A 26,845-nucleotide genomic window follows, 5' to 3' on the forward strand; every position below is an offset into this window, starting at 1 on the left:
ACTCGTCTTATATCTTATTTACTAAGTAAAGGTTTACCCTTCAACACTGGGATGCCCTTTGTTTAACTTTCCAAGATACACTTGAAGGGGTCGTATCGTAAATCAATCCATCTGACGTGGTGGGAATTGCTTTTTTACGAGCATCCCCCGTAACGAGGAACCGAGACCAAAGTGGGTTGCCATACAAAAATTGAATATAGTGCACTTTTGTTGGATACCCTGAAAAATTTACCACAATTTAGAGGCGGGATAGGTGGCGTGATTAACTGTGACGATGTATAAATGAGCTTTTGCACGCTGGTTTCAGGTCTGCCTAGTGCTTTTTTTCCTTAGCCAACTTATTATGTAGCAGGGTAAAGTATCGTGTCAGATATGGCCAAAACGATCAAAGGAAATGTAGATGAAAATAACTTCATGTTAATGGAATAAATACCTACATTACCTACACCTACAAGATAGATATTAATATATTCGGCAAAAATACCGCTATAACAATGATTATAACAAAAGTCTGTACATAAAAAAAAAAACTGAAAAAGATTTTCCAGGAATTTCTTTTACATTTTCCGCTTGATTTTCCCCAGTTTTTTTTGGAACTGAAATAGACGTGGCCCTCTTTCCTCGAAATCTGGCCAAAAACGTTGAGCGATAGATTTTTTTTCTCTTAGTTTCGTGGTAACCCAGGTTGGATTCCGCTAGTGTCACATGCTCTCAGTATTTGAATGAGATTCGTGCATGGAAGGTAATTTTGGACGTATGCGAACTATTTCGCCGAAACTTTTCTATTATATGCCGTTTGTTGTTGTTGAACAATAAGTCCGGTGTAGGTACCATTTGGTAAAAGGGTAATGATGCTGTAATAAATGAGTATTTTAAATTTGATAAGGCCTGGCCTGGCTTCGTCATTAACTCACATGCATGAACTTACCAAAATCAGTCAATCATATAGCCTGTAGTAACTTTGTCCTAAAAATAACTGGATCTACTGAAGTAATTACCTGGAACAAGAATAAAGATAAATAATTAATTAAATATTCTATTTGTATTTCATCACCATTACAATCTTATTATAATGGGGTTTTGTGACATAACCAACCCCATACTTATCAAGTCTAGTCAAATATAATCATCATCATCCTCCGAGACTTCCCAACTATGTTGGAGTCGGCTTCCAGTCTAACTGGATTCAGCTGAGTACCAGTGTTTTTACAAGAAGCGACTGCCTATCTGACCTCCTCAACAAAGTTACCCGGGCAACCCGATACCCCTTGGTTAGACTGGTGTCAGACTTACTGGCTTCTGACTACCCGTAACGACTGCCAAGGGTGTTCAATGACAACCGGGACCCACAGTTTAACGTGCCATCCGAAACATTAAAATCGATATCAACTTTAATGGAAAGTTTATTATAAACCCCAAATGTTTCATTCAGCACATACATAAAGCACTGAATTTACCTTGCTGAACCATATTGTTTGTTCCCATTGATTCAAAATCACGAATTCACGAATGAATAATTATTAACTATGACATTTAATAATATCGGGATATTAAACAATAATACAGTTTCGTGTTCATATGTATTTTATACGCCTGTTAACCAATATTTAGTAAATATATTGAGATAACTATTGATAAGTACAGAATTGTAGTTACTATATAGGTAACTTTGATAACAGTGACTGTCTTATGTTTGTGGTCGTTTATAAGACAATTAAAGAAATTGGAATGTTAGTCAATAATGAACTGAATTATATCTTCTAAATATTATACATATGTATAATTCCCTATGAATTGCTAACAATCCATCTTTCTAGGGTTTTTCCAACACTATGTGCGTTTATGACATATACAAATTGAACTAAATTCCTTTCTAAAACTGCTTGTATCTCTCACACATGTTGCGATGAAGAAAGTATGTATAAGTGATTTTTAACAACTAAGGCCCAAGTTCACGGACAACATAAACGACAGTTTTTCGTTCGTTTGAAAATTTGAAAATTGTACGCAAGAATTCATTACAAACAGTTGTTTTAAGAAAACTGAGGTTTATATTGTCGGTGAGGTTAGGCTATGTCTTCAATATCCTATTCTCTTCACCACCGAACAAGATTTACCCCTTGTCTTCTTTTCTTTACACTCGGCTCCTAGATGAAAGCCAAGTACATAAAACGTAAACAAGTCACCCCGGATTGATTTATGCGCCCTGCCCGCAGTAAAATGTCGTCGCCGTGTGCTTCCACATAAAGACTAACTCGTAAAATAGATAGAACACATGTGTCGAGGTTTGGTCCAAGACTTTGATTGGCTGAACCGGTATACAACATTTTTGAGCTCTAATTTTTTTGGTTATGTAGTGAAAAGATTTCGAAATACACATTTTTCAGGCGTTATAGGTATTCAAAAAGGCTCACAATCACAACCCAGTCTTACAAAGGAGTATCCGGTTGCCCGGGTAACTGGGTTGTGGAGGTTAGATAGGCAGCTCCATGTAAAACACTAGTTCTCATCTGCATCTATTTCGACTAGAAGCCATCCCCACTTGGGGATCAGTCAAACTTTTGAAAAGGATAGGCAGATGATGAGGGGAAAGATATCGAAATATTTTAAGCTGTATACTAAAACTATATATGTAGACTATACCTAAAATATGAGCTTTAAGAACCTCTTACCTTTAAGGTTATTATGAGCAACGTAGTCAAACTTCCGCACAAAGTGTCATGGTCCATTTAGCACATGATTTACAGTTGTTAGACGTTCTGTACCTCAATATGAATGAAGTAATTTGTTTATTTACAAGATGTGTGACTGGCATGCAACGTCAGAGGTAGCCATTAGCCGCCATTATAGCTCTCAATTTTATTGAGTCCAAGGTCGAGAACATCCAGTTTTTCGGAGGTCACGTTTAAAGAACCTCTACGTATAATTTTACATACAACGAACACTAACATTATTAATATGAAAGTTTCATTCTTTCACGCAAAATCTACGTAACTTATTTTGTTAAAACTTAGCGAAGACTAACCTAGCTTATCATCATTACATAGTACAAAACAAAGTAGCTTTTTCTGTCCCTATATCACTGTCCCCTTCGAAACCAGGCAACCGATTTTCATGTGTTTTTTTAACAGATTGAGTGATTAATGAGAGTTTACATGTATAATAACATACATTAAATAGTGGGGAAATAGTGTTATCCCGTGCGAAGCCGGAGCTTGATGCTAATATTTTTATAAACGGTGATATATATCACCGAGATAGTATAGGCCTTACACGTGCGGTATCGGCGTCGGTTACAAATGGGAATGCCATCTCACCCCCATGGCATTCCGCCAAGGGCCTCTGAGGGATTATACCGGGGAGATGGGCAGCGTCCACCTGAATACTTACCGTCTTACCACAAAAACTTTTAAACGTCAGTTTATGCCGTGTCTAAAAAAATGTCAAATTATGACGTTGACATATGGTTCATTTTGCAGCCAAAATTTTATTAGACAAGGGTAAAACGGGGTTTAAAGTTTTTGTAGTAAGGCCCTTGATGTTTTAAATTCTGTTTATAAAATAAGGTTTAAATCGGGAAGGGAGTTTTTGGCCGTATAAATCGAATTTTTGAATTTAGAAGTTGCTATGATATGACGACTTTATTTGAAACTATCCGTTTTCCCGCGGTTTAACCATGTCCATGTGTGTCCCATGGAAACTATTGCTCATACCAGGATAAAATATAGCCTATGTTACTCGGAGATAATGTAGCTTTCTAATGGTGAAAGAATTTTTGAAATCTAAAAAGTCGTTTTTGAGTTTATCCGTCACAAACAAATAAAAATACAAATGTTTCCTGTTTTTAATATTGGTATAAATAAAACTTCACGTTCGTGTTTTGCATCTGTCACCCCGCTCCAAGAATTCTGACGCCTACCTTATTTACACAGCCACGACGAAAACGAAATTATCTGGCAACATTACCAGTAAACTGCTTACATGAAGCCGTATTCCCCAAACCTATTTACCGTATACAAAGCAATATCTTTAACGTAGATACCGTCAGCAAACATCACCTCGATACGGAGAACTCGTGTTACGTATATACCAGAAGAGCTCAAACGATGCATGTTAAACATACATACTGTTTGTATTTTGCATCGTCATACAGAAATATATTTGCATTTCATTCCTCTTTGCGTTTACACCGTGATGGGTGCTGTTTGAAAATCATTATGGTGCTATGTTTTTAAAAGTAAAGAATTGAAATTCTTTGGAGATTGTGGTACAAATACAACAAATCTTACTGTAAATAATGCTATGACTATCAAGACTTCGCTACAAAAGTACAAGAATTTTTCCCCTTGCCAAAACCAAGGGTCATTAAGAGAGATCCTCCCAAAATCCTCCCCTTGGAATGGCCTCATGAATTAGGGGGTGCATTTATTTTTAATTATGCAATTTGTAACTCAGCCCAAAGCTGGTCATCTGCAATGCATAAAGACGGACTACATATAAAATTTAACGCACTTTGCATGTATAGTTTCCTAGAAATTATTAAATGACCTTCTTGTATGACGTTCAAGGTTACTAAGCCACTTGATAAGGGTAATAAAGAAAATTGGTTTTCAAGAAATGGACTTTATAATTCGCAGTAATTTTTAAAGCTTGTGATCGATATCGAACGCCACATATTTGAACAGCCTTGCGATTGCACACAATTATAATAAGGCATACACGTTCTTTCTTAACCTTGAGAATTAAGTCAGCTTTTATAGAAGAAAAGCTCCCATGCAATTAAGTCTTAAAAATTATAGCGGGATTAAGAATCTTCGCTCACAACATTAAGTACAGTATAGTTATCGGCACGGGTAATGAGCTCTCGGCGGAAGAGTGGGGATCGCTTTGCGCACTGTACTCTTAAGGCAATAAACCAATAAATCACTTCTGCGCAGATGAAGGTCAGGGCTCAATAGCCGATGATTATAATAACGGTTAATCGAATACTGAAAGAATTATTATAACTAGAAATACTACCACAAATAATGCGAGTATTAAAACTATTCTTAAGTTAACAACTGAACTTATATCCTGTAAACCATTATTTTAAGACAGAGGTATTCCATGATACGACGATATAAGCCGGACTTCAGCAGATCACATCAAACTTTATTCATTCACAACTAGATCGCAACTCCAGTCTTCATTTCCATACGTTAACTTGGTATTTCCAAACAAAAGACAAACACGGTACATAAAACTTATTCAGGCTTAGAAATAAGTTATGTATGGATTTGAGCGGTAGTTTCCTGCATAGTTAAGTAAACCATACGCGGATGAGGGTCAATAGTAAGTTAAAGTGGTCTTCCGAACTATTTTAGAGTTTTGACTGTTAGTTCAATTGTGTTTGTAAAACTATTCTATACTCTCTGAACTTAATTTCTAGTTACTTTTGGAGTACCGTGTATCAATTTCTAAATTAAACCAATATGATTTCTAGGTAAAAGAAAAGTCAACAGCAAAGAAATGTGGCGGACTAAAACCTTTATACCTTCCTACCTTTTTGTGTGTGTGTTTTATTTTATATTTTATTAATTTTTTTCCGTCAAAAATGTTCTGACAGATTACAAATACCTTTACAATCTTGCTGAAGCATTTTTATTAAATACAGTCCTATTCAGGCCTGCGTAGTACGCTTAGATGCTACAGAAATATAATAAAATAATAAGTGCAAAACTTTGATTTACCGTGATTTTCCTCTTGAACTAAAATACAAGGTCAAACCAAAAACAAACAAAATGTCAGGGAAACTAACTGGAACTCTACTCATGTAGCGGAAAACGAACATTTGTACTGTTCCCACGCTAGTAAATTAATCAGAATGAGCTGAGTGATATAAGGGTGAAATTACATACTGAAAAATATATAGCACGTGTAGGAAAAGCTATGGTAAAGGTCGGCTGTGTTATGCAACTAAAAAAAGTGGCACTTATTATGGCAAACGCGCGCCGGGCACGGCATATAGGTATTGTATGCCGTATAGGAACGAAATCGCGCGGCCTGAGACTGAGACCTGAGACTATAAAATAAAAATCAAAATCATTTATTCTGCCTCGCAAATAAATAGCAGCCTATTTTCAAAGCTATCCAGATATAATTATATAATAAATCACGCAACCTTCATAAGAACTTCATGAGTGCAAGTCATGTAAACAATTATTCAACTTGAAAAGATTGCAAGAAACAGAAAACCTTATAAAATCTTAGAGAACTTTAAACATATTCCAAAGAGTATAAAATAAAATAAATCAGGCATTTCGCGCAAAACACGTCGCGCTGTTTTCATCAGCTGTTTCTTTGTATTTTTTATTCGTATTCAAACCACAATAAAACGTTAAAGAAAGCAATGTAAGCTCGACTTAAATAAACGACGGACGTAAACGTAACCCATAACCAAGAACGAACCATAAAGATTTCTGGAGCAGGGCTGTTACTAGAGTTTTAGAACTAGTATAAGAAACTTTAGTTGATAAAGAACCGTAAATTTTGACTAATAATTCCACCATTTTGAAAATGTTTCCAGAAGAAAATAAAGCTGAAACAAAGACTCCTTGTTTTTTATTATTATCAAGGAAATTCGCCTCCAAGATACCCTCAATTAAGAATAAATTATCTAATTTTGATAATACCCTGCAGGCAAACAAAAAAAAATATTAAACATTCCATCGACCTACATTGTATTTCCCCAATACCCAACCCTAGCAAAACGTAAACATCTTTACGGTAGCCACACAAAAGACCGAGCGTAAATAAAAAGTAAAAAAAAAACTCGTATTTTCATAAAAATGCTGGCAACACAGAGTAACGAAGGATCAGGTGGTACCGAGAGATGCATGATTAATGCCCGGGTTTGCTCATAGATGCTCGGCGTGTGCTCGTTTAACACGTGCGAAGCAGAACATATTAATTAATCTTATCTGCAAGTTTGATCGAAAGCTGTGCCGCGTCTGTGTTTATATAACTCTGTGGGCTTGGTTTATGGTATCAGGCAAAATGGTTGTTGTACCGGATTGATGCGCCAGTACTTGAAAGTTAGCGTATTGTGTGGCCTGCTTGCTAGATTTGATGATGAGTGTAGGTGAAATATGGCGAGAAATAAAAGAGAGATGCGTACAGTAAGAAGCTATGCAGCGATGTATTTTTCTAAGCGTTACATTATTCGAGGACAGTGGGGTAAGGGAACAATATTGCGACCAATAGTGGCGAAATAAATTTGCGTGTAATTGCGATGTGGAGCACGCTGATTGGAGAAGCTTTTCGGCAGTGTTGGCTACCTAAATAATTAGCGAATTTAGCTGCGATTCCGAACATGCCCGCGGCCTTGGAAGCAGTCGCTTTCAAAAGGTTCCAGTTGCGACATCATCACTGGTCTTGGTCGTCCTGCAGGAGAGGGCAAATTTTTGCGTAAGCCCGTCGCACCACGCCCGAAGCTGTTTGTAGATCAGCCACTCTGGCAATCCCATCCTTGCCTGAGATAGTACGAAGAACTCGGCCCATGCTCCATTTCAAGGGTGGCAGGTTGGAATCCTTTATCAGGACAAGTGCGCCTTCCTTCAACTCGGCCTTGTTGTCGGTCCACTTTGTCCGCACCTGCAACTCACTTATATATTCTTTGGACCATCGTGTCCAGAAATGTTGGCGCATTTGTTCTACCCTCTGGTAACGTTTGAGTCTATGCGCAGGAATGTCATTAATATCGTCGCCAGCAGGAGTAGTTAGCGGTCGACCAACCAGAAAGTGGGCAGGAGTGAGAGGACAAAGGTCTTTAGGATCTGGAGAAAGTGGGGATAATGGTCGGGAATTAAGGACTGCTTCTATTTGTGATAAGACAGTGCTTAACTCTTCAAAAGTAAGGTGCGCATTCCCTACCACACGGCGTAGATGAAATTTGCAAGACTTTACTCCTGCTTCCCACAGACCACCAAAGTGAGGCGAATATGGAGGTATGAACTTAAATTTTATTTGCTGGCTAGTTGCATATTCTATTAAATCAGAACTACACCTACCAAGAAACTCCTTAAAATCGTTCATCAAGCCAACAAAGTTTCGACCATTGTCTGAAAATATTTCTATCGGCTTTCCACGCCGAGAAATAAACCTATTGAGTGATAGCAGATATGCTTCAGAAGTGAGATCACTGACCAGCTCTAAATGTATTGCCCGCGTTACTAAACAAACGAACAAACAAATATAGGCTTTAGAAGTTCTAGCTCCGCGACCTTTGCGATTAAGTATAAGAACTGGCCCGCAATAATCAACGCCACAACGATAAAATGGAAAAGAAGCGGTTATCCTCTCCATAGGTAAATTGCCCATTTGTGGCGTAAGAATTCTACCCCTAATACGGTTACAAGTAACGCAAGCATTCACTACACGTCTAGCTAAACTCCTGCCCCCCAAAGGCCAAAATGTTTCGCGTAAATTATAAAGTAATGCCTGAGGCCCAGCGTGGAGTAGCTGTAAATGCTCATGACGAAACAGTAGCAAAGAAAAATAATGCTTACTTGATATTAAGATAGGGTGCTTTTTATTGTAACTAAATTCATGCGAGTCACATAAGCGCCCACCTACGCGAATAATTTTATTGTCGTCTAAAAATAAATTTAATTTAGCTAAATTACCTTTAAATGTACATTGCGAACTATTGGATAATAAACTATATTCAGTTGGATAACTTTCCATCTGTGACCACCGTATTAAAACTATTTGAGACTCATTCAATTCATCAACGCTAATGATGCCCGTGCGTTTATTATTTTTATTGCGGGTATTGTGAATGAAACGTAACGCATACGCCACCGCACGTTTCATGCGCTTAAGTTGTGAAAATCGATTAAACGAGAAATATGTTGAAGCATCATGAGTCACGAATGAAGAAATAGCTGGCCTAACTTCGGGAAGATTTTCATCTGCGTCTATGACATGGTGATCGTCCAGTGAGAACATAGCACTTCTCAAAAACTCTGGACCTTCCCACCACAATTTGGAAGAAGCAAGTTCGTCTACCTTCGAACCTCGTGAAGCCAGATCAGCCGGATTCTCCTTAGTCCTCACGTGGCGCCACTGGACATCTTGTGTGAGTTCATGAATCTCCACCGTCCTGTTCTGAACAAAGGTTTTTAACTTATTTGGTGACATACGCAACCATCCGAGTACTATGGTTGAGTCTGTCCAAAACACTATGTTCTTAAACTCACAACGCAACGAACTACGAACCTTATCTAGTATTTTAGCACCTAGTAAAGCACCGCAAAGCTCTAGACGCGGTATACTAATAGGTTTCAGTGGCGCAACCTTAGACTTTGCGAAAAGAAGCCTAACTGTAACTGTGTTATCCTTATTTACTGTACGAATATATATGCATGCGCCGTACGCTGTCTGTGAGGCATCACTAAATACATGCAATTCTATAAACATAGGCTCACTACCTATAGCGTGGCGAGGAACACGGATTGCGTCGAGCGCTTCTAAAGAGATAACAAACCGGTTCCACGTCCGCGCGACATTAGATGGAACTATGTCATCCCAACCGATTTTAAGAAGCCATAATTGCTGCAACAATACCTTGGCGATAATAATCGTTGGACTTAACAAACCAAGTGGATCGAAAATTTGTGAAATGCTTGATAATATACACCTTTTAGTAACAGGTTTATCATTGGCAGTAATCTGAGTGTTAAAATAAAACGTATCATCAACATTATTCCAGCTTAACCCTAATGTTTTAGTGCTAATATTTTCGTTAGATTTTATTTCGATAGAACTATCTACTAATAAGTCGGTATCGGGACATGGAAAATTGTAAACCCATTTGCGAAGGGGGAAACAACCCGCTTGTAATGTGCTTTGAATATTCTTACATAACTGCAGTAAAACAAGCCTGTCATCATTGCCAGTCAACAAATCATCTACGTAAAAATCTTCTGTAACTACCCTCCGAATTTCAGGGTCAGAAGATTCGATACCTAGCTGTTTCAAACACCTAACGCTAAGAAACGGTGCGGATGCGGTTCCGTAGGTAACGGTGTTCAATTGATATACTCCCAATGGTAACGATGGATCATTACGCCACAAAATCATTTGCAACTTGCGTTGGTCTTCTGCTACCCAGCAATTTCTAAACATTTTCTGAACGTCTGCACACACGACAAACTTGTGCTGCCGAAAACGTACAAGAATAGATACCAAATCACCTTGTATCGGTGGTCCAACTAATTGCAAGTCGTTGAGTGACTTACCTGATGTCGAGGCAGCACTAGCATCGAAGACGACGCGTAACTTCGTTGTAGTGCTGTGCTCCCTAAACACGCCGTGATGCGGCATGAAATAGCACGGATGTTCATAGCTGCTAACTGGACTCATATGGCCTAAGTCCAGGTATTCCTGCATGAAATTTGTATATAACAATTTATAATCAGGAGATCGCTGTAAACGTTTTTCTAAGGCGTAAAATCTACGTTCAGCTTGCGTATACGATTCGCCTAAAACATCAGGTGACTCTTTAAACGGAATGCGTACATGAAACCGTCCCTCACTATCACGCGTAGTAGTGTGAATGAAATGGTCCTCACACATACGTTCTTCCTGAGTCTGCGTGTCCCTGAGTTTGGGCAGCTCCTCAAGCTCCCAAAATAAGCGTAGTTGCGAATCTAACGAATGACTCAAGTTACAGTGAATACGACCTGCATTTCGCGTATTGTAAACAGAGCCAGAAATAATCCACCCTAACTTGGTATTCTGCAGATAAGGCCCGGTGGGAAGCCTCATTTTGCCTTCCGCTAACAAGTCCCAGAACCTATCTGCGCCTATAAGTATATCGATACTTTTAGAATCAAAAAATAACGGATCGGCTAGTCTTATGTTGTCTGGAATACAGAACTGCGCGTTTATTTGACATAAGGCCGGCATCGTTGAAGTTATTTGTGACAATACAAAACAAGTTATGCGTGTTTTGAATTCATTATTGACTCGCGATTTAACTTCAACGCTACAAGTTTCCGAACATTGTAACAATGAATCACCGACACCCCTAACTTCGTAATTAGACAGTGACGTAGTAACGTTAAGTATATTGCAAAACGATTTAGTTATGAAGCATCTCTGACTACCACTGTCAAGAAGCGCGCAAGCTTGATGATAAACACCGTGAACGTCGGCTACCTCGACTAATGCGGTTGACAATAACACGGAGTGCACATCTATATATTTATTATTATGCGTATGTGAGTTGTTTACGAGAATAGGAACCGGTTTACCAGTCGAGGGAGCGGGGACGCTCGGCCCTGCGCTTGCACCACTGGCGTTAGGATCATTAGTCACAATATGCGAATGGAGCGAGACTAGACCATCGCTACTGTCATTATGAATTAATGAGTTATGTTTACGGTTGCACTTCCTACATGGCCCAAACATACACTTATCAGGCGCATGTCCCGAACGTAAACAATTCTCACAAAGTTTGTGATCGCGAATTAATTTCAATTTAGCGTCTAAGTCACTATCGATAAACTGTTGGCAAGAATAAAGTGGATGAGCGCCGTTGCATTTTAAACAAGACCTTTTAAAGCGAGGCGTGCGACTGTCGTTAGACTTAACGTGTGTGGAAACATTGCAGTGTGACGTATTATGTGAATGTGATTTATGTTTTTTATTTTCGTTCAGTGTACTAGTAGTTTGTTCTTTGCTGTGTGAAAGCTGCAAGGTTTCCAACATATCCGCCCTGTCTTTAAGGAAACCAATCAACTCATTAACCTTAATTATGCGTTTGGAATTATTATCGCTCGGAAACAGTGAACATTTGTGTGTCTCCCACTCGCGCTCAGTGGTTTTATCTAGTTTGGAAACTATAATGTAGTTAATAAGCGTATCCCACTGATCGGTAGGCTCGCCTAGGATTTTAAGTGCACGTAAATTCTTAAGTATCGTGTCAATAAGTTTACGAAGGGAATCGGGCGACTCTTTAGACAACGAATCAATGCTAAACAAGGCCTTCACATGGTTGTGCACTAAAAGTCGGTTGTTATTGAACCTATTTAGTAGTAGTTCCCACGCCACAATATAGTTGTCCGAGGAAAATTCCACCGAGTTAACAACTAATTCGGCATTACCTTTTAGAGAGGACTTTAAGTAGTGGAATTTTTGGATATTACTTATGCGTTTGGAATTGTGGACCAGCGAGAGAAAAGTGTCGCGAAATTCAAGCCAGTGCTCATACGAACCGTCAAAGCTAGGCAGTGTTATTGTAGGAAGTTTCACGGATTGCGGTTGTTCACTACAACAATGTTTAGCGTCTGTAACCTCGCCCTCAACAGTCTCGGTCAGAAGGGACTCCGCATGGGCTAATATGCTATAATAAGAATTTTCAAACGCTTCTCTATGATCTAGCTGGTCAGCCATGTCACTATCTGATACACATTCTTCTATCTGAGCCTGAACTTGATTGAACTCGGCATATAAACTAGCAGCTCCTTTTATGCGTAATTTTAAATCAATTCGTATGCGCGAGGACGAAAAAAGGTCATCGTTATTTTCAAATGAATTTAAATAATTTGAGAACTTGGTGAGTCTGCCCTTTATGATGCCACGTTTTCGCACTAGTTCTCGGAGTAAATTATGATCTACTGCTAGATTAGGGGACCTATCGCGAGACTTAGAATTAGCACTATCGACAGCTAATGTTAGGGGAGATTTATCGCGTGACTTTGCACTTTCTACGGTAGCCATTTTGGTGGTCGGTGAAAATAGGAGTACTCACGGTTGGAATGCCAGAAGACCGCGTCTGCACCGATATCGACGACCACAAGTACGCACTCGTAATGTACTTGTTCAGCACACTGATGCGAGCACTGAAATCAGTTGAAGCACTGGTATCACAAAGAGAACAAGGAGGTGATGGAGAAAAGAAAGGATGGTTGGTCCCACCAGATTGCGTGCGTGTGATGCCCGATGAGCTCCCAATCCGTTATCTATTCCCTTTTGCGCTTAGCCTCCAGGTAGTCCTGAGTCCAGTCCAGTCTTCTCGAGCTAGCAAAGCGGCCACAGCGGTGAACGTATTCCGTAGGATGCTGATACTTGGATCCGGCTCGAAGGACCACATGTACCGGATTGATGCGCCAGTACTTGAAAGTTAGCGTATTGTGTGGCCTGCTTGCTAGATTTGATGATGAGTGTAGGTGAAATATGGCGAGAAATAAAAGAGAGATGCGTACAGTAAGAAGCTATGCAGCGATGTATTTTTCTAAGCGTTACATTATTCGAGGACAGTGGGGTAAGGGAACAATATTGCGACCAATAGTGGCGAAATAAATTTGCGTGTAATTGCGATGTGGAGCACGCTGATTGGAGAAGCTTTTCGGCAGTGTTGGCTACCTAAATAATTAGCGAATTTAGCTGCGATTCCGAACAGTTGTAGGTACATAATTATCAATATCGTGCTTGAGTTTGTTAAATACCTGAATCAAAATATTCATTATAAAATTACTAATTAATTATTTCGGTTATTAGTTGAGGTTTATTGGCATGTACAGCACGCAGCTGCATCCGGTTAGACTGGAAGCCGACCCCAACATAGTTGGGAAAAAGGCTGGGAGGATGCTTGGCTTGTATAACAACGCTAAATGAGATTATCGACGATAGAGTACAGTAAGCGTGCCAAACAATAGAAATATAAAAAATGATTCCTAAAAATTAATATTTTATCTAAACCGATTTCATAAAACACTTTAGCAAACTCATTACATTGTATCTGGCTAGTAACAAAATCCTAAGCGACGACGATGCGATAATCCGACAGCGAACAGAAAGAAGCTGTTTTCATCGCTAAAAGCCAAGCCTTTTTCTTTGGCTTTGTTCAGTATCAGATCAACGGGGATGGTGAAAATTACATAGAAGGATCACAGGACGAATAAAGTCATTTTTGCAGTTTAAAACTGTCAATTTGAAAGCTGTGGGTATATATGTGGTAATTTATATGTATATATCAAAAGAACGATAGTAAAAGAACGATTGATAATGAGGTACTTAGTTATTTTTCCATATGTGACATTAATTTATTAATATCTACATCTGGCAATGTTATGGGTTTTAATAAAAGAGTTCTCAGTACCTAATAGCCTGAATTTTAACCAACCTGTTATTAATTGACTCGTTTCATGGAACTTACAACGCAACGCAAAATGTGCGAATATTATCGGTTCCTATTTATTCCTTCGGGGAAAACACGCATTTTATAATATCTAAAAACTCATCAGAAACATAGTTCAAAGGTCTCGTTCAATTTAAATTATGTTGAAAGTTGCATAAACTGTTAATTATGATTTTACAGTTAATTGGAATCAAAAGCACTCAAAACCTTGTACATTCAAATCGATGTTTCAAACTAACATGTTAATATCACTAATTAGTTTCCCTCAATCATATTGGTTGTTATTCAGTTGCGTTTTCAATATTTTGGTAAATTATTTTTAAAAGAGAATATTTTTCAATGGAAATAAATTTTCATTTCGTGAAATGTGACGAACCGGCGAATTACTACAAAATATAATAAAAATGCTTTTTACAAAATAATCCAAAATATGAAGGCCCAAATATACCGACAAAATAAACGTCAGGTTTAGTAAAACAAATGTTGAGTATACAATAAAGTGACGTTTGTGTTCCCTGTCAAGAATGTCCTAAGAAGACCTTTTAAGCTACTTCATTCACCATCAAAAATTATTCCATCCCTCTGTAGTACTATAGGTATAAGACTTAACACCCATACACCCGATAGGGATCACGACTAAAATAATAACAAATCAACCCTATTTACAAGACACAACATAAATAAATCGCGCCATTATTACCGCGCGTTTCCCGCCAAACATGGCACCCATATGCAAACCATTTTGTTTACAAGAGGATGGCGCGCGTGATAACTTCTCCTATACTCTTTTCTTGTTACTTGATATTGTGTATACCTAGTTTAGCGTGTTGGTGTTGAATTTATAATGTTTGTTATATACGAATATAAAGAACAGGTTAAGATAGTATATTCTGAAGGTTTAAGTATACGATGAGGTCGATTAAAGGTCGATTAGTTAAAACTATGGTGAAATTACTAGCTCCATTGACCGAACATAAAAATCTGGGTGCACGGCAGTGCCCCAGCCAAGACTCGTAACAGTTTTCAAGGAGTAACACATATTCGCTCCAAATATACAAGGAGTTCCGATTACGCTTGAAACTCTAATGACGCCAGTATTTTCCATTAAATCTGATATCTTAGCAAAGCTATTTTGTGTATGTGGAGAATAACGTGGAATACTCGTTGATTATAGCATAGGATAGGACTGCATTCCCTGACACTTATCTATAGCGTTTTTCTCCTTCTCCCTAATAATTTTGTACCACTACTCATTGAAACCATGTCCATGTAGGTATCAACATGGCATCTAATTGTTAAAGTTACAACAAAGAACACTGTGCTTTTTATTTAATTTAAACTCAGCAAGAATACATCTAGTCTCGTGTTTTATAGTGTGTATTTTTCATTGCAGGGTTTAATTAACGGGCTAGACGCACTGCAAACAGCATTCGATATTTTTCTTTGTAATTACTTTACAGGGCATTTATACGAAGCTTAACGGTCTTCAATTGTTATTTTCTTATTTTTGGGCTTCTTATTGTGTGTTTAAATCCTCATGTCCAATTGCTTGAACATTACAGAGATATAACAATGTTTTAAAATAATGGATTAATGCAGTACTGCAATCGGAGCTTTGATCTGCATATCTTCAGAATTTTCGGTACGGGTCAGACGTAATTTGGCGCATTTGAGTAAGTAAATTAGTAGTGTAGCTTGAAGAACTTGAACATCTAACTTGAGACCATCAACGTACTGTATTTAAATAATTGAATAGAAACAAAAGGTGTTTGAACTTCCAACATTACCAGCGTAGAAAATGGACCGCAATAACAGTTAGCGTTAAGTCTGCTACCATCCGACATCAGCAGGGATGAATCACATAAATCTATTGCACCCTCATACTTACTGAAGGGTGAATACCCAAGTATGGTGGGGATACGTTCACCTTAAAGGGCACGAGGGTCAAACTCAATTATTATCTTCGCAGACTTGTTACGGAACGGTCGTGTTATAGCGCGTAAAACAGCTGATATGTGGGGTGTAGCTTTACTGCAAACAATGACTTTCTGGAATCGATTTAATAGTTAAAGAAAATGTATGTATAGCAATTAGAAGATCAGCAATTTCATGACAATGTTATATGGTTATTAATAAACGTTACTTCAGGAATTTACTGGTAAATTGTTAACGTAGATGGGCATCATCTACGTTTACAATGTAATAACCACATTATTATCCTGTCTCCCTACCCTGCTTTTTCCAAACTCTTACAATATAAGTAGAACGTAGCCTATAGCTATGAAAGCCCCAAGCTTAATTAGTAGAAAATTTAAGCTCTTAAAACTATCATAACCAAGAAAATCCATACACTACTCAATCTATTAATGGACCCTACACCACAGTGCCACTAAATTGAAAATCCTGATAGCCCGAAGCGTCCTCTCGCTAAGTTTGATCCTATAAAAGGAAATTAGTGCCAATCTATTGGACACTACATAGGTGTTAAGCCGGGTTTACGGTCCGACACTACAGGGCGTATATATCCAGTTTAGTATACTTAGCGTTGTCTGGTTAGGATCGATCGTGTAAACTTTGGTTTAAAGATTTGCTTTGAGCTGATTTGTGCGGATTTGATTGGGGTGGTTTTGTTGTGTTAATGGGGCTCTCAATCCACATATCGCATATTGTCTTGACTGTTATTTGTGTTCATTCTGTTTTACTACTTGTATGTGAACTCTTTGATTTGCCAACAAATGTTCTAGCATACGTAGAGATATTGTAATATAACTTTTAAATGAAAACTTGTAAAGAATATTTACAAAATTACAGTTTAAAATATTAACTTAAATTGAAAGATTTTACGGTTTGTGAAGTTCACAAACATCACACTGACATTGTCCAAACTGTATCAATTTATTCTTCCTAACGAAAAAAAATATTGACAATACCTATGTTCCTCGTATAGGTATCTATCGGGTGTGTCGTTCACAATCACATTAAATCATATCGCATATACTTTATGATATTCTATGGCGAATTGTAAAAAAAATAACCTAATCCATTCAGTGGTTTAGCCACAGGAGTCATTTTTCGTTTTTATAATTTACAACATCATGTGTAAAGCAGAGATAAAGTTAGGAGTATCGTATGTTTTGATCAGTTGACAGCTGTCAGTTTTCAAGGGAGAATTTCAGTTGTTTGTAATGACTGACTTTTATATGGTGTTCTAATTTTCGCACATTTTTATTCCATTTACTTTGTTTGAAAAAATCATTTTTTTTATTTTTACCTATTTTTCTTTTATCTTTGTGTTAATCGACATATATTAACCAGTATATTAACGCATTTAATTTAATGTGATTATGAACGACACACCCGATATACTAACTAGTTATAACATTGTAGACAGCATTTCGTCGCCTGAATTGATAAGGGCCATGTTTTTATAAAGTACCCACTCAAAGTAAGTGCTTGTTTACAGATAGTCGCCAATACCTTAAAATGTTTGTGTTTCTCACACAATTTTTTCGCATCCCACATTCCAATTACTAGATTAATGTGGCGAAGATTTTACTAAGAGATTCCACTGATTTATTTGATAAAACTCGGCTTAATTTCATTACTTTAATTAAATGGGGACAGAGATGTCGCAGTGATAAGCTGTATTTGCGATTTGAAATACGAATTTGGCGCGTTCTAAATGTAAAAATCTGGAACATGACATGAAAAGAGTTCTGAATCCTGACAGATGACAGTCTATTTTTATTTCTATACAAGAAAAAGCCATTCATCATTATTAGTCAAAAGTCATTAGGCCATACGTTATCTTAGTACAGGAAGGAAGTAGTCAGTTCACTCGGCACGTTGGCAAGTTAGCACATATTATCATCCTCCTGTCCTTATCCCAATTTTTTATTTAGTGTTGGCGACTTAGTTCATAATTATGAATTAATAGGGACAAACTATGGAAAGAAACATAGGGTTACTTCCGTAGTTTGGGCCTATTATTAATATAATTTAGCCAACAAATCAAGATCACAGTTACCATATAAGTCCACCAAGCTAATAAACACGTTACAATCACCAAAACATTTTATTGTACTTAAACACGGCATTATCAGTGTCAAGCTGACTTTGACACGAGGGTAGATAGTGCATTTAGGCCAGATACGCACAGCCGGAGGTTATCAATCACTCGTCGAGGGTCGTAAGATCTGTGTGTAAGATGCCTTATTTGATCTGTTTTTAAACTCGCCAATTGAAATTGGAATGCAATTTTTCGACTTTGAGAAATTATCCTACTAGGGAGTCAACGGTGGATTTCTTTAACCGACTTTGAGTTGAATTTTGACGTTAGCTCAATGTAAATAAAGTCAAACTTCAATCTCTTATCGCAAATCAAGGATTTGATCGGTTATAGAAATCTACCGTTAGCCTGCCAGGTTTTTTTCTTGAGAGAATAGTAATTGATGGTCTTTTCACAATGAATTACAATGCGTAAGAAGATTGATGGAAATTATTCTAATGATTGTTTGCATAATTATCGCATTGCATTGTTTTATTAAAATGAAAGAGAAATCATTCTAATGACTTCTAATAACGGCAACCTCTATTTGTTCTGATCAAAAATAATATATTAAACAAGCATTTATCTGCTATATTATTCTAGAACAAACATATCAAACTAAACATATCGAAACCACAGTTTACATCAAGTAAATATTGAAAGCTAAATATCAAACCACATGTAAATTAGATAGAGTTTGATACACGGAAAAACAAACGCACGATATATGTATTTGAATTAGGTAATAATCCGCCTCAATTACGTTAAAATTAAACATAACTGACAGATTTGATTATACTTAATACATTTACAGAACCATTAGGGAAAATCGCTCCCAATGAATGTAATACTAAATGGATTAAGAAAATTGCACCATACTGTAATTAAAAGAAATTCACATGACACTTTTCTCTAATGAAGAAGAAAACAATCACTCAAAACTCAAACAACACAATATGAGTTCAAAACATCAAATATAAGCATAGCTTTGTATAGCAAAGGACATCAGCTACTGACACAAATCCCAGCCAAGCTGGTCCATTGTACCGCCAGATTTTATTTACATATTTTATACCAAACGTATGATAGCGTTGCAAACATTGGCAACTCTCCAACTGAGAATTAGACACTGATATAACGTAAAAAAACGCTCCATCGATAGCCAATAGCCATCGGTGTTCCCTCTCATATAATACGCCCATAACTCTTTTAGGATTACACTATCAGAATGTAGGAAAAAGGCTTATTTTTGCTTGAGAGCTCATTTTTTCTCGTTCCATTGTTTTGGCAAGTCTCGTTTCTTAACGAAAGTTTATTCCATAAGTGCTTGAATGAATTGACTGCGTACATTCAGAAGTGTTTTGTTTTTGCTTTCAACGAATTGCGTTGCGAAGTCATTGTTGCTTGAGTTATTACTTCACTTGTTCATTCTGGATTTTAAGGTTTTACTGTGACATACTTATCTACACTAACTAAAAGAGCTTTCAATCGTTTGGGTAGTGGAACATTTGAATTCATGTTTATAAGACTTAAGAATGTCTGCTTGTCGAGTAGCTGTCTCAATTAATTCCTTAATTTATGATGATCTTACATTCTATGTTAATACTGAATATGTTCATTACTTCCAACTACAGAAACACAAAGAAACTGTAGCATATTTTAAATAACAGAACAACCCGTTCAAATCTTTCTGTATTGAATTATGCTCGCTTTTATCTTATTACGAATCCATAAGCAAAGAAGGACTTAATATCATATGCATCCAGAGAACATAGCGAATGTTCTTGGAATCAAATAATATGCTCTACAGCTATTCAAAGACCAATAAATTGCGCTCAACATTGAAAGAATTTGCAATATCTCTTCGGATGCAAACAAAATAACTGTGAGCGCATTAAGGTGCAAACTGTAATGGGATGCAGCTCATTAAATCGATCTCTAAATTCAATAAATTTTGCTATTCATGGATTCAAACGGTGCACCGTCCGTTACTTGGATCCCGTTTGGCAGTCAGCAACTTTATAAGGAAAAAAGACACATACATTTAGACAAGATAGGAGATGGGACAGGATGAGTGCTCTTATAAGTCATTGTCCGGTGAAGCTGTAAAAGCCATCAACTTGAAATGACTAATCAAAATTCTCAGAATTCAGAACTATATGACTTCAGAGACTTTAAGGTTTCAGATGCTTAGGGGAAGATTCTGAAAAATACCTAATTCCGTTGAAATTAAATTAGCATACATTTAACAATAATGATTTTACAGAAATTTGACTTAAGAAAACTTCTGTAACAAGAAAATACAAAAATGAAACCGCACAAAAGTTTCGCCGTACGAAATGAGCGGAACAGTAAGAATTATGAGGACAGTACGGCCGACTTCAGGCTAATTAGGAGCGACGAAGCCTGAAAACTTATCATTTTAAGATATTAATAACGTTTAATTAAGAAACAGACTTCACGGAAAATGAGTTTTAATATAAAACGGGACATCGCATCTGCAGTCTTGTGAGACAGATGTTGCTTTTGGAGTTTCTTGAAACGAGAAATTATATGCTTTCTCGAGATCTTCACTAAAGACGTTGTTGCGACGCTGTATTTTCAGCGAAATAAGTAATTATGAAGATCCTTATGAATCAAACCTTCTATGAAAAGTAAACGAGTTCATTGAACCAAAGCAGTCGAATCCCAGCCCCCGTTTTAAAATGCAAATTATGGAGGCTTTACAAAAACTTGTGACACTCCCTACCACCAAGAAAATTCTAATTTCCTCCTCCGAAAAATCCCTAAAGTACTTATTCTAAGTATATAGGATCAAAATCCCCTAGCAACACAGGCTGTAACAGCGAAAACGAAATTGCATTAAGTATAATGCGAGAAATGAAGATATGTACGTAAAAAAAAAAAAAAAAAAACAATATACGTAGCCTGTTTTAGTTAAAAGTGTAGGTAATGTAGACTTTTTAAGTAGAACGAATGCGAAGAGAGCAATAGAAGATTGAAGAGGACGGGTAATACGTCGAAGGTTTCATATAAGAGACATTTCAGCACTATAAAGTCCAATAAGCTAGGATCATAAATTTGGACGTAACTCAATGATCATGATGTTACCTCGATAGTAGCAATTGATCAAAGAATAGTACATACTTATTAACTCATTAAATAATGTTTTAATAATTTGTAAATACTTATAGTACAAGCAACATAAACCAGGAAAGAAAGAGATTTACAACAACAAAAGTATAAAACAGACCGGTAACAATAGGTTTCTTTTATAGCAAGCAAGACCAATGGAATACCTATTAAAAAACTCTGTACGTAAGACTTTTCAGTGTTAGATAGACATTTGAATAAGCATTTTGATCAATAATACAAAGCTAAACAAAAATTTGAACCAGTTACACAATCCCCTGTGGATTTATTCGCCTTATGAATATTAACGGCTGTCTGTATTGAGAGCGCAGATCCACCATTTTGTTACTCCGACTGCAAGTGACTGTCTTGTAATAATGAACTCTCAGCCATAGTAGTTTCTGCAGAATAAATTAAAATAAATATCACTTGAGCTTCGCGATAGCTGGGAAAGGGGTGATTGAAGTGATGAAATAAAAAGTGAAAGGAACAGAGTTGTAACTGAGAGTAGTGGAATGGAATGTTCTGTGTTGGGTTATGATAAAATAAATACAAGGAAGCAAAATTATCTGATTTTAAGTATAAAGTTATGATTGTCATTATAGTTCGGCCATTCAGAGAATGCGTTCCTGACACGTCGCGATTGAACTGACGACGTAACTTTGCAATGGCGTTGCAGTTACGATAAAAATATTTTTGCTGGTTGTTTACCGTTTTAACAATTGAGGAGCATTAAAACAACATTATTATATCAATAATCAATGAATGTAGTTACGTCGTCAGTTCAATCGCGACGTGTCAGGAACGCATTCTCTGAATGGCCGAACTATAATACGTTATATTAATTGTTAAATGTTTCCGTAGTTGATATTCAGCGTTGCGAATGATCTACATGCAAAAAGCTACATTAGGGCGCGTCTCTGAATTTTTGATTCTTTCTTTTTTTTCTCCTTCAGTTATAGTTACCGGCACGGATATTGAGCTCTCGGCGGAAGAGTGGGGATCCCTTTGCGCACTGTAGGCAATAAACCAATAAATCGCTTCTGCGCAGGTGAAGGTCATGGCTCGATATCCGTGCCGATAACTATAACCCGTTGTAAGCTGGAGCGCAGATATACGCAAGACACAATTGATTTTAAATTGTTTTATAATTAGCGACATACAAAAGGCTAAGGCTGATGTTTTAGTTGTGATCATCATTAAAACAAATCACGGTCGCTTCATCCTTCTGACTCAGAAAATACGGCTTTACACTGAACTCCTGTTTTATTGCTTCCGATAAATCTAACGACCACCTTGACCTGATAATGTAATGCTCCAAGAAATATAAACAAACAAGCTATAAAGATTTATGAATGCAATTAACGTGGTTGCAATTAGTAATTTTTACTCACAACAAGTTATTTACAACGTCTTCAATCTCGTTAATATACAAAACGTGATAAAAGTTAGTTAAACATATAGACATCTCATAACATGTACGTAAAGGTCATTGGTATGGGGAGTTTGAGATAAGAACTTGTTAATCTATGACAAGTATTCTGCACAAAGAAATATTAGATTTCGCACTGAAAATGTTCGTATAATTAATTGAAAAAAAAAAATGAAGCAGAACTTACAAATATAAGGAATAATTTTAAAGATCTGTTAGAAAAAGCAGAATAAGTTTCGCACAAGTCTTTACAACCAATTCCCAAGGTTCCAGGATCTAAAAATGATTTCTGGGTTCAATCGTTATACGTATGAATACATTATGTCCCTACAATTCATTCAACAGACATACTGAACTGTCTGGTCACAGTTCAATAACTCTTAAAATTGTCCCACTAACGAATTGACAGGTAGAAACTTTTGTAGAAGAATCCATTATAATAACAGCATAACATTGAAAAAACCTGGACCCCATTAAAGAAACAGCAGATATCAAATGTCAAAGCAAAAGAATAATTAATTAACGTCTTTTGTAAATGCAAACAACACTTTGTGGAAACAAGATACCTTGCTTTGTCTAACTTAGAGTTGGTTGTGTCCTTTTTAATTTTAATAACATCGTCCTTTAGTCGTGGTGTCCTAGTGGGTAAAAAACCAACCTCTCGAGTATCAGGGTGTGGGTTCGATTCCAGGTCAGGCAAGTACCAATGCAACTTTTCTAAGTTTGTATGTACTTTCTAAGTATAGGTATCTTGGACACATCTTGAGGAAACCCGGACTATATAGTCTGAAATCACCAACCCGCATTGAGCAAGCGTGGTGATTAATGCTCAATCCTTCTCCGTGAGAGAAGAGACCTGTGCCCAGCAGTGGGACGATAAAAAGGCTGTAACAGTAACAGTAACATCGTCCTTTATGATGGAGTGGTGGTAACCTTCATTGTATGCACGTGAAACATTGACAGTTAATGCAGCTTTCTGTTAATGAGTTACTGAAAAACGGGGGATAGTGTCAGCGTAAACTCATTTCACGCAAAGTTGAGAAATTTTGGATTATTATTTTTTTCGGGGTAGACACAAAAATGACAGCTCTTAATTACTTGACAACTACACAGGCTACACTATTATTTTCCCTCAGTTTTAGCTCGTTAGAGAATATACATATGTCAATGATTTTAGCACCCAAAGCACCTCAGTTGTCACTTCGAGCATGGATGTTGCAATTTTTAAAAATCTGAAAGTACTATTACCATAGTAAAATGCATCTTTATTGCTGTAACGAACAGATTACTTGAAGAAAAGACAGGCAAAAGATCACTTCCAATATTATTCCTAATTCATTACATATGACGAAAATCCATACAACCGAGAAGGTTAAGTACAACAAACACGGTACCACACGCTACTGTTGCCCTGACCTGTCATCATTCATCATCAGACCACACTTAAGTACAGCTCTAGAAAGGCAAACAGTCTAATGATAGGTACCGTATCGGTCCCACATTTTACACAAACTATGGGAATATTGTAACAATTGTATTGGGCAACACTGCCAACGAAAGGAGTATTGGAACGCAAATTGCAACAGATTAGGTAAAAAAAATAAAAATATCAAGAAGTACTGATTCTTGATTATTTTAAGCAACTATTGGATATAATAAATTTACCTACTGACGATATTGTAGCTTTTATTTGTGCAAAAATTTACGAATATCGAAATGTAATATGATACAAATAATCCTTGAACTTTGTAGTACAGCAAAAATATATGACAATAAGTATGTAATAATAGGTAGGTAGGTATTATTGTATTATAAGTAACATTACCAGTACCTAAAGATGTTAACTAAGTCAAATGGGTATATCCGCTTTGCGTAAAATACCCCATATAATGTCATAATTGACCATATCATAATGTATTGTTAGAAATGTGGTCGGGACATTCCTATTATAAAACAAATGATAGGACAGAAATAATGTGGTCCGTGACGAATAGGGAAAAGGAATTGAAGGAATAGTAAAGATAGCATTAATTGCAGTTTTAAGTGATGAAGCAATTTTTTAGTTAAACAACTTTATGAAAATAACTATTAATATATAACTTATTCACACGTGTAAAATATGAAAACTCATAACAAAAGATCATGTAAAAGCCGGCATTATAGTCAAGGTTAAGCTTTGTTTCTCTTTTAGGTCTTAACATAGAAATTCTACGTACTATTGGTATAAACGTAAATATTTAATACACAATGCCATTTTCAGCGAAAATTTCCACAAACAAATAATTCCCGTATTATTTTGTTATTAGAACATTCCCTGAATATCAAGTTACTGCCAGCAAGGGAATTCAACAAACACAGCATTTTTCTAAATTCAACATGAATTCTCTATAAATGTTGAGTTAGGGAAAATGGAAGAAAAATAATACCGCTGTGAGGTATCATTCAAAGAGGAAGGGAAACAGGGACGTTCACATGTTTTTAAAAATTCAACACTTTATAAGGCGGGTGTCAGATGGTGAGAGAAATATAATTTAATGTTATCACAAACCTTCGGGAAGAAGGCAGACATTTTTTGTTGGGCAACGATTTTCCCTCACTTAACGTCATCTGCGTTTGAGAGCAAAAGAAAACATATTTTGCGGTGTAGATATGGAGCACGAAGTTTTCTTGTACTCGAAAATATTATGAAATACTACAACATTCTTAAAACCTACATTGTATTACATACAAATAAAATAAGCAACTTTTCTAAGTTCGTATGTACTTTCTAAGTGTAGCTTAGACACCAAATGACTGTGTTTCGGATGGCACGTTAAACTGTAGGTCCCGGCTGTCATTGAACATCCTTGGCAGTCGTTACGGGTAGTCAGAAGCCAGTAAGTCTGACACCAGTCTAATCAAGGGGTATCGGGTTGCCTGGGTAACTGGGTTGAGGAGGTCAGATAGGCAGTCGCTTCTTGTAAAGCACTGGTACTCAGCTGAATCCGGTTAGACTGGAAGCCGACCCCAACATAGTCGGGAAAAGGCTCGGAGGATGATGACAAATAAAATATGTTAAAAATATCAAGAGAAGAACTAAACCTTCTTATATCTAAAAAGGGTCCACTTAACTATATTTCAAACGAAATCCTTCTAAATAAAACGAAAGCTACAATAAAATCTTCTAGTTTCAATAAACCCAACACAAGATGTGCGTGTCGAAATAAAACCAAAAAGACAATGGTATTCCCACTCAAAACAACTAAACTTATGTGAATTAGAATAAAGAGGCAACCTCACATTGGCCTGGACAATAAATCTCTCTGTTCGGGAGTCTTCGGAAGTACTCGAAAGCATTCGGTTGTGTTCGGATATGTTCGGGGCACGATTTGAACTCGCTTCGAATTTTATCAGAGAAATAGAAGGCAGACAATGGAACAAAACTCAATGGAAATAACCCACTATTGTAGTCGAAATAATGAAGAGGCGTAGAAACAAATGTGAAAGGAATATCGAAGGATTTTGTCGTTTGACCTTTTGGAATGTCAAGAACTGCGACGAATAATTTTGATCGAGATGGCTGTTGGACGTTTCTTCCGTGCAAGAATGACGTTGTATCCTTTTTCTGATTAAACTTTTTTCTATTTAACAAAAATCCAAATTAATATAAGACATTTTTGACCTACCGCAACAGTCAAATAACACGATCTTCGTATGAAGTAAATAATATTACCTCTGGGCTTTAGAACACCATTCATTCGACACACCACAGGATCAGTCATGACCTCGCGAGACTCGAAGCCAACGCCTTACGCCTTCGTAATATTCATCAAACATGCATGGGTTCTGCACAAATAAATCGCATTATACGTAGCGTGAAACGACCCGAACACCTATGAATAAATGAGGGCCCTTAAATTCAAGTTAACGTATCCCACCTTTGGAATTTTGCGGAACATAATATTCTATGTAATGTTATGCGAAGAGCCTTTGTGCTGTCCTCGACAAACGATATGTATTACTTCATATATTTACGTCTGCTATAGTTCGGCCATTCAGAGAATGCGTT

General features: G+C 36.9%; 2 protein-coding genes across 7 annotated transcripts in view; both read right to left on the bottom strand.

The window, feature by feature from the left end:
• LOC124630305 (syndecan) overlaps positions 1-26,845 on the bottom strand; it is a 275,530-nt gene that overhangs the window by 177,441 nt on the left and 71,244 nt on the right. The window lies entirely within an intron of this gene.
• Positions 7,154-13,440, bottom strand: LOC124630274. 5 transcript variants are annotated; one of them, XM_047164097.1, is made up of 3 exons: positions 9,259-13,440; positions 9,049-9,147; positions 7,154-7,632 (listed from the first exon to the last, which is right to left on the bottom strand). In XM_047164097.1, exons 1-3 carry the CDS (start codon positions 12,763-12,765, stop codon positions 7,405-7,407), a joined length of 3,834 nt encoding a protein of 1,277 aa, XP_047020053.1. In that variant the 5' UTR covers positions 12,766-13,440; the 3' UTR covers positions 7,154-7,404. The 5 variants fall into 5 exon arrangements, 4 of the variants coding, with proteins under 4 accessions (XP_047020053.1, XP_047020036.1, XP_047020044.1 ...); XR_006984410.1 differs by having other exon boundaries at positions 7,603-7,632; positions 9,049-9,142; XM_047164080.1 differs by having other exon boundaries at positions 7,154-9,147.

Source organism: Helicoverpa zea, chromosome 1 (genome assembly GCF_022581195.2).
Source record: "Helicoverpa zea isolate HzStark_Cry1AcR chromosome 1, ilHelZeax1.1, whole genome shotgun sequence".
NCBI classification, from domain to species: domain Eukaryota; kingdom Metazoa; phylum Arthropoda; class Insecta; order Lepidoptera; family Noctuidae; genus Helicoverpa; species Helicoverpa zea.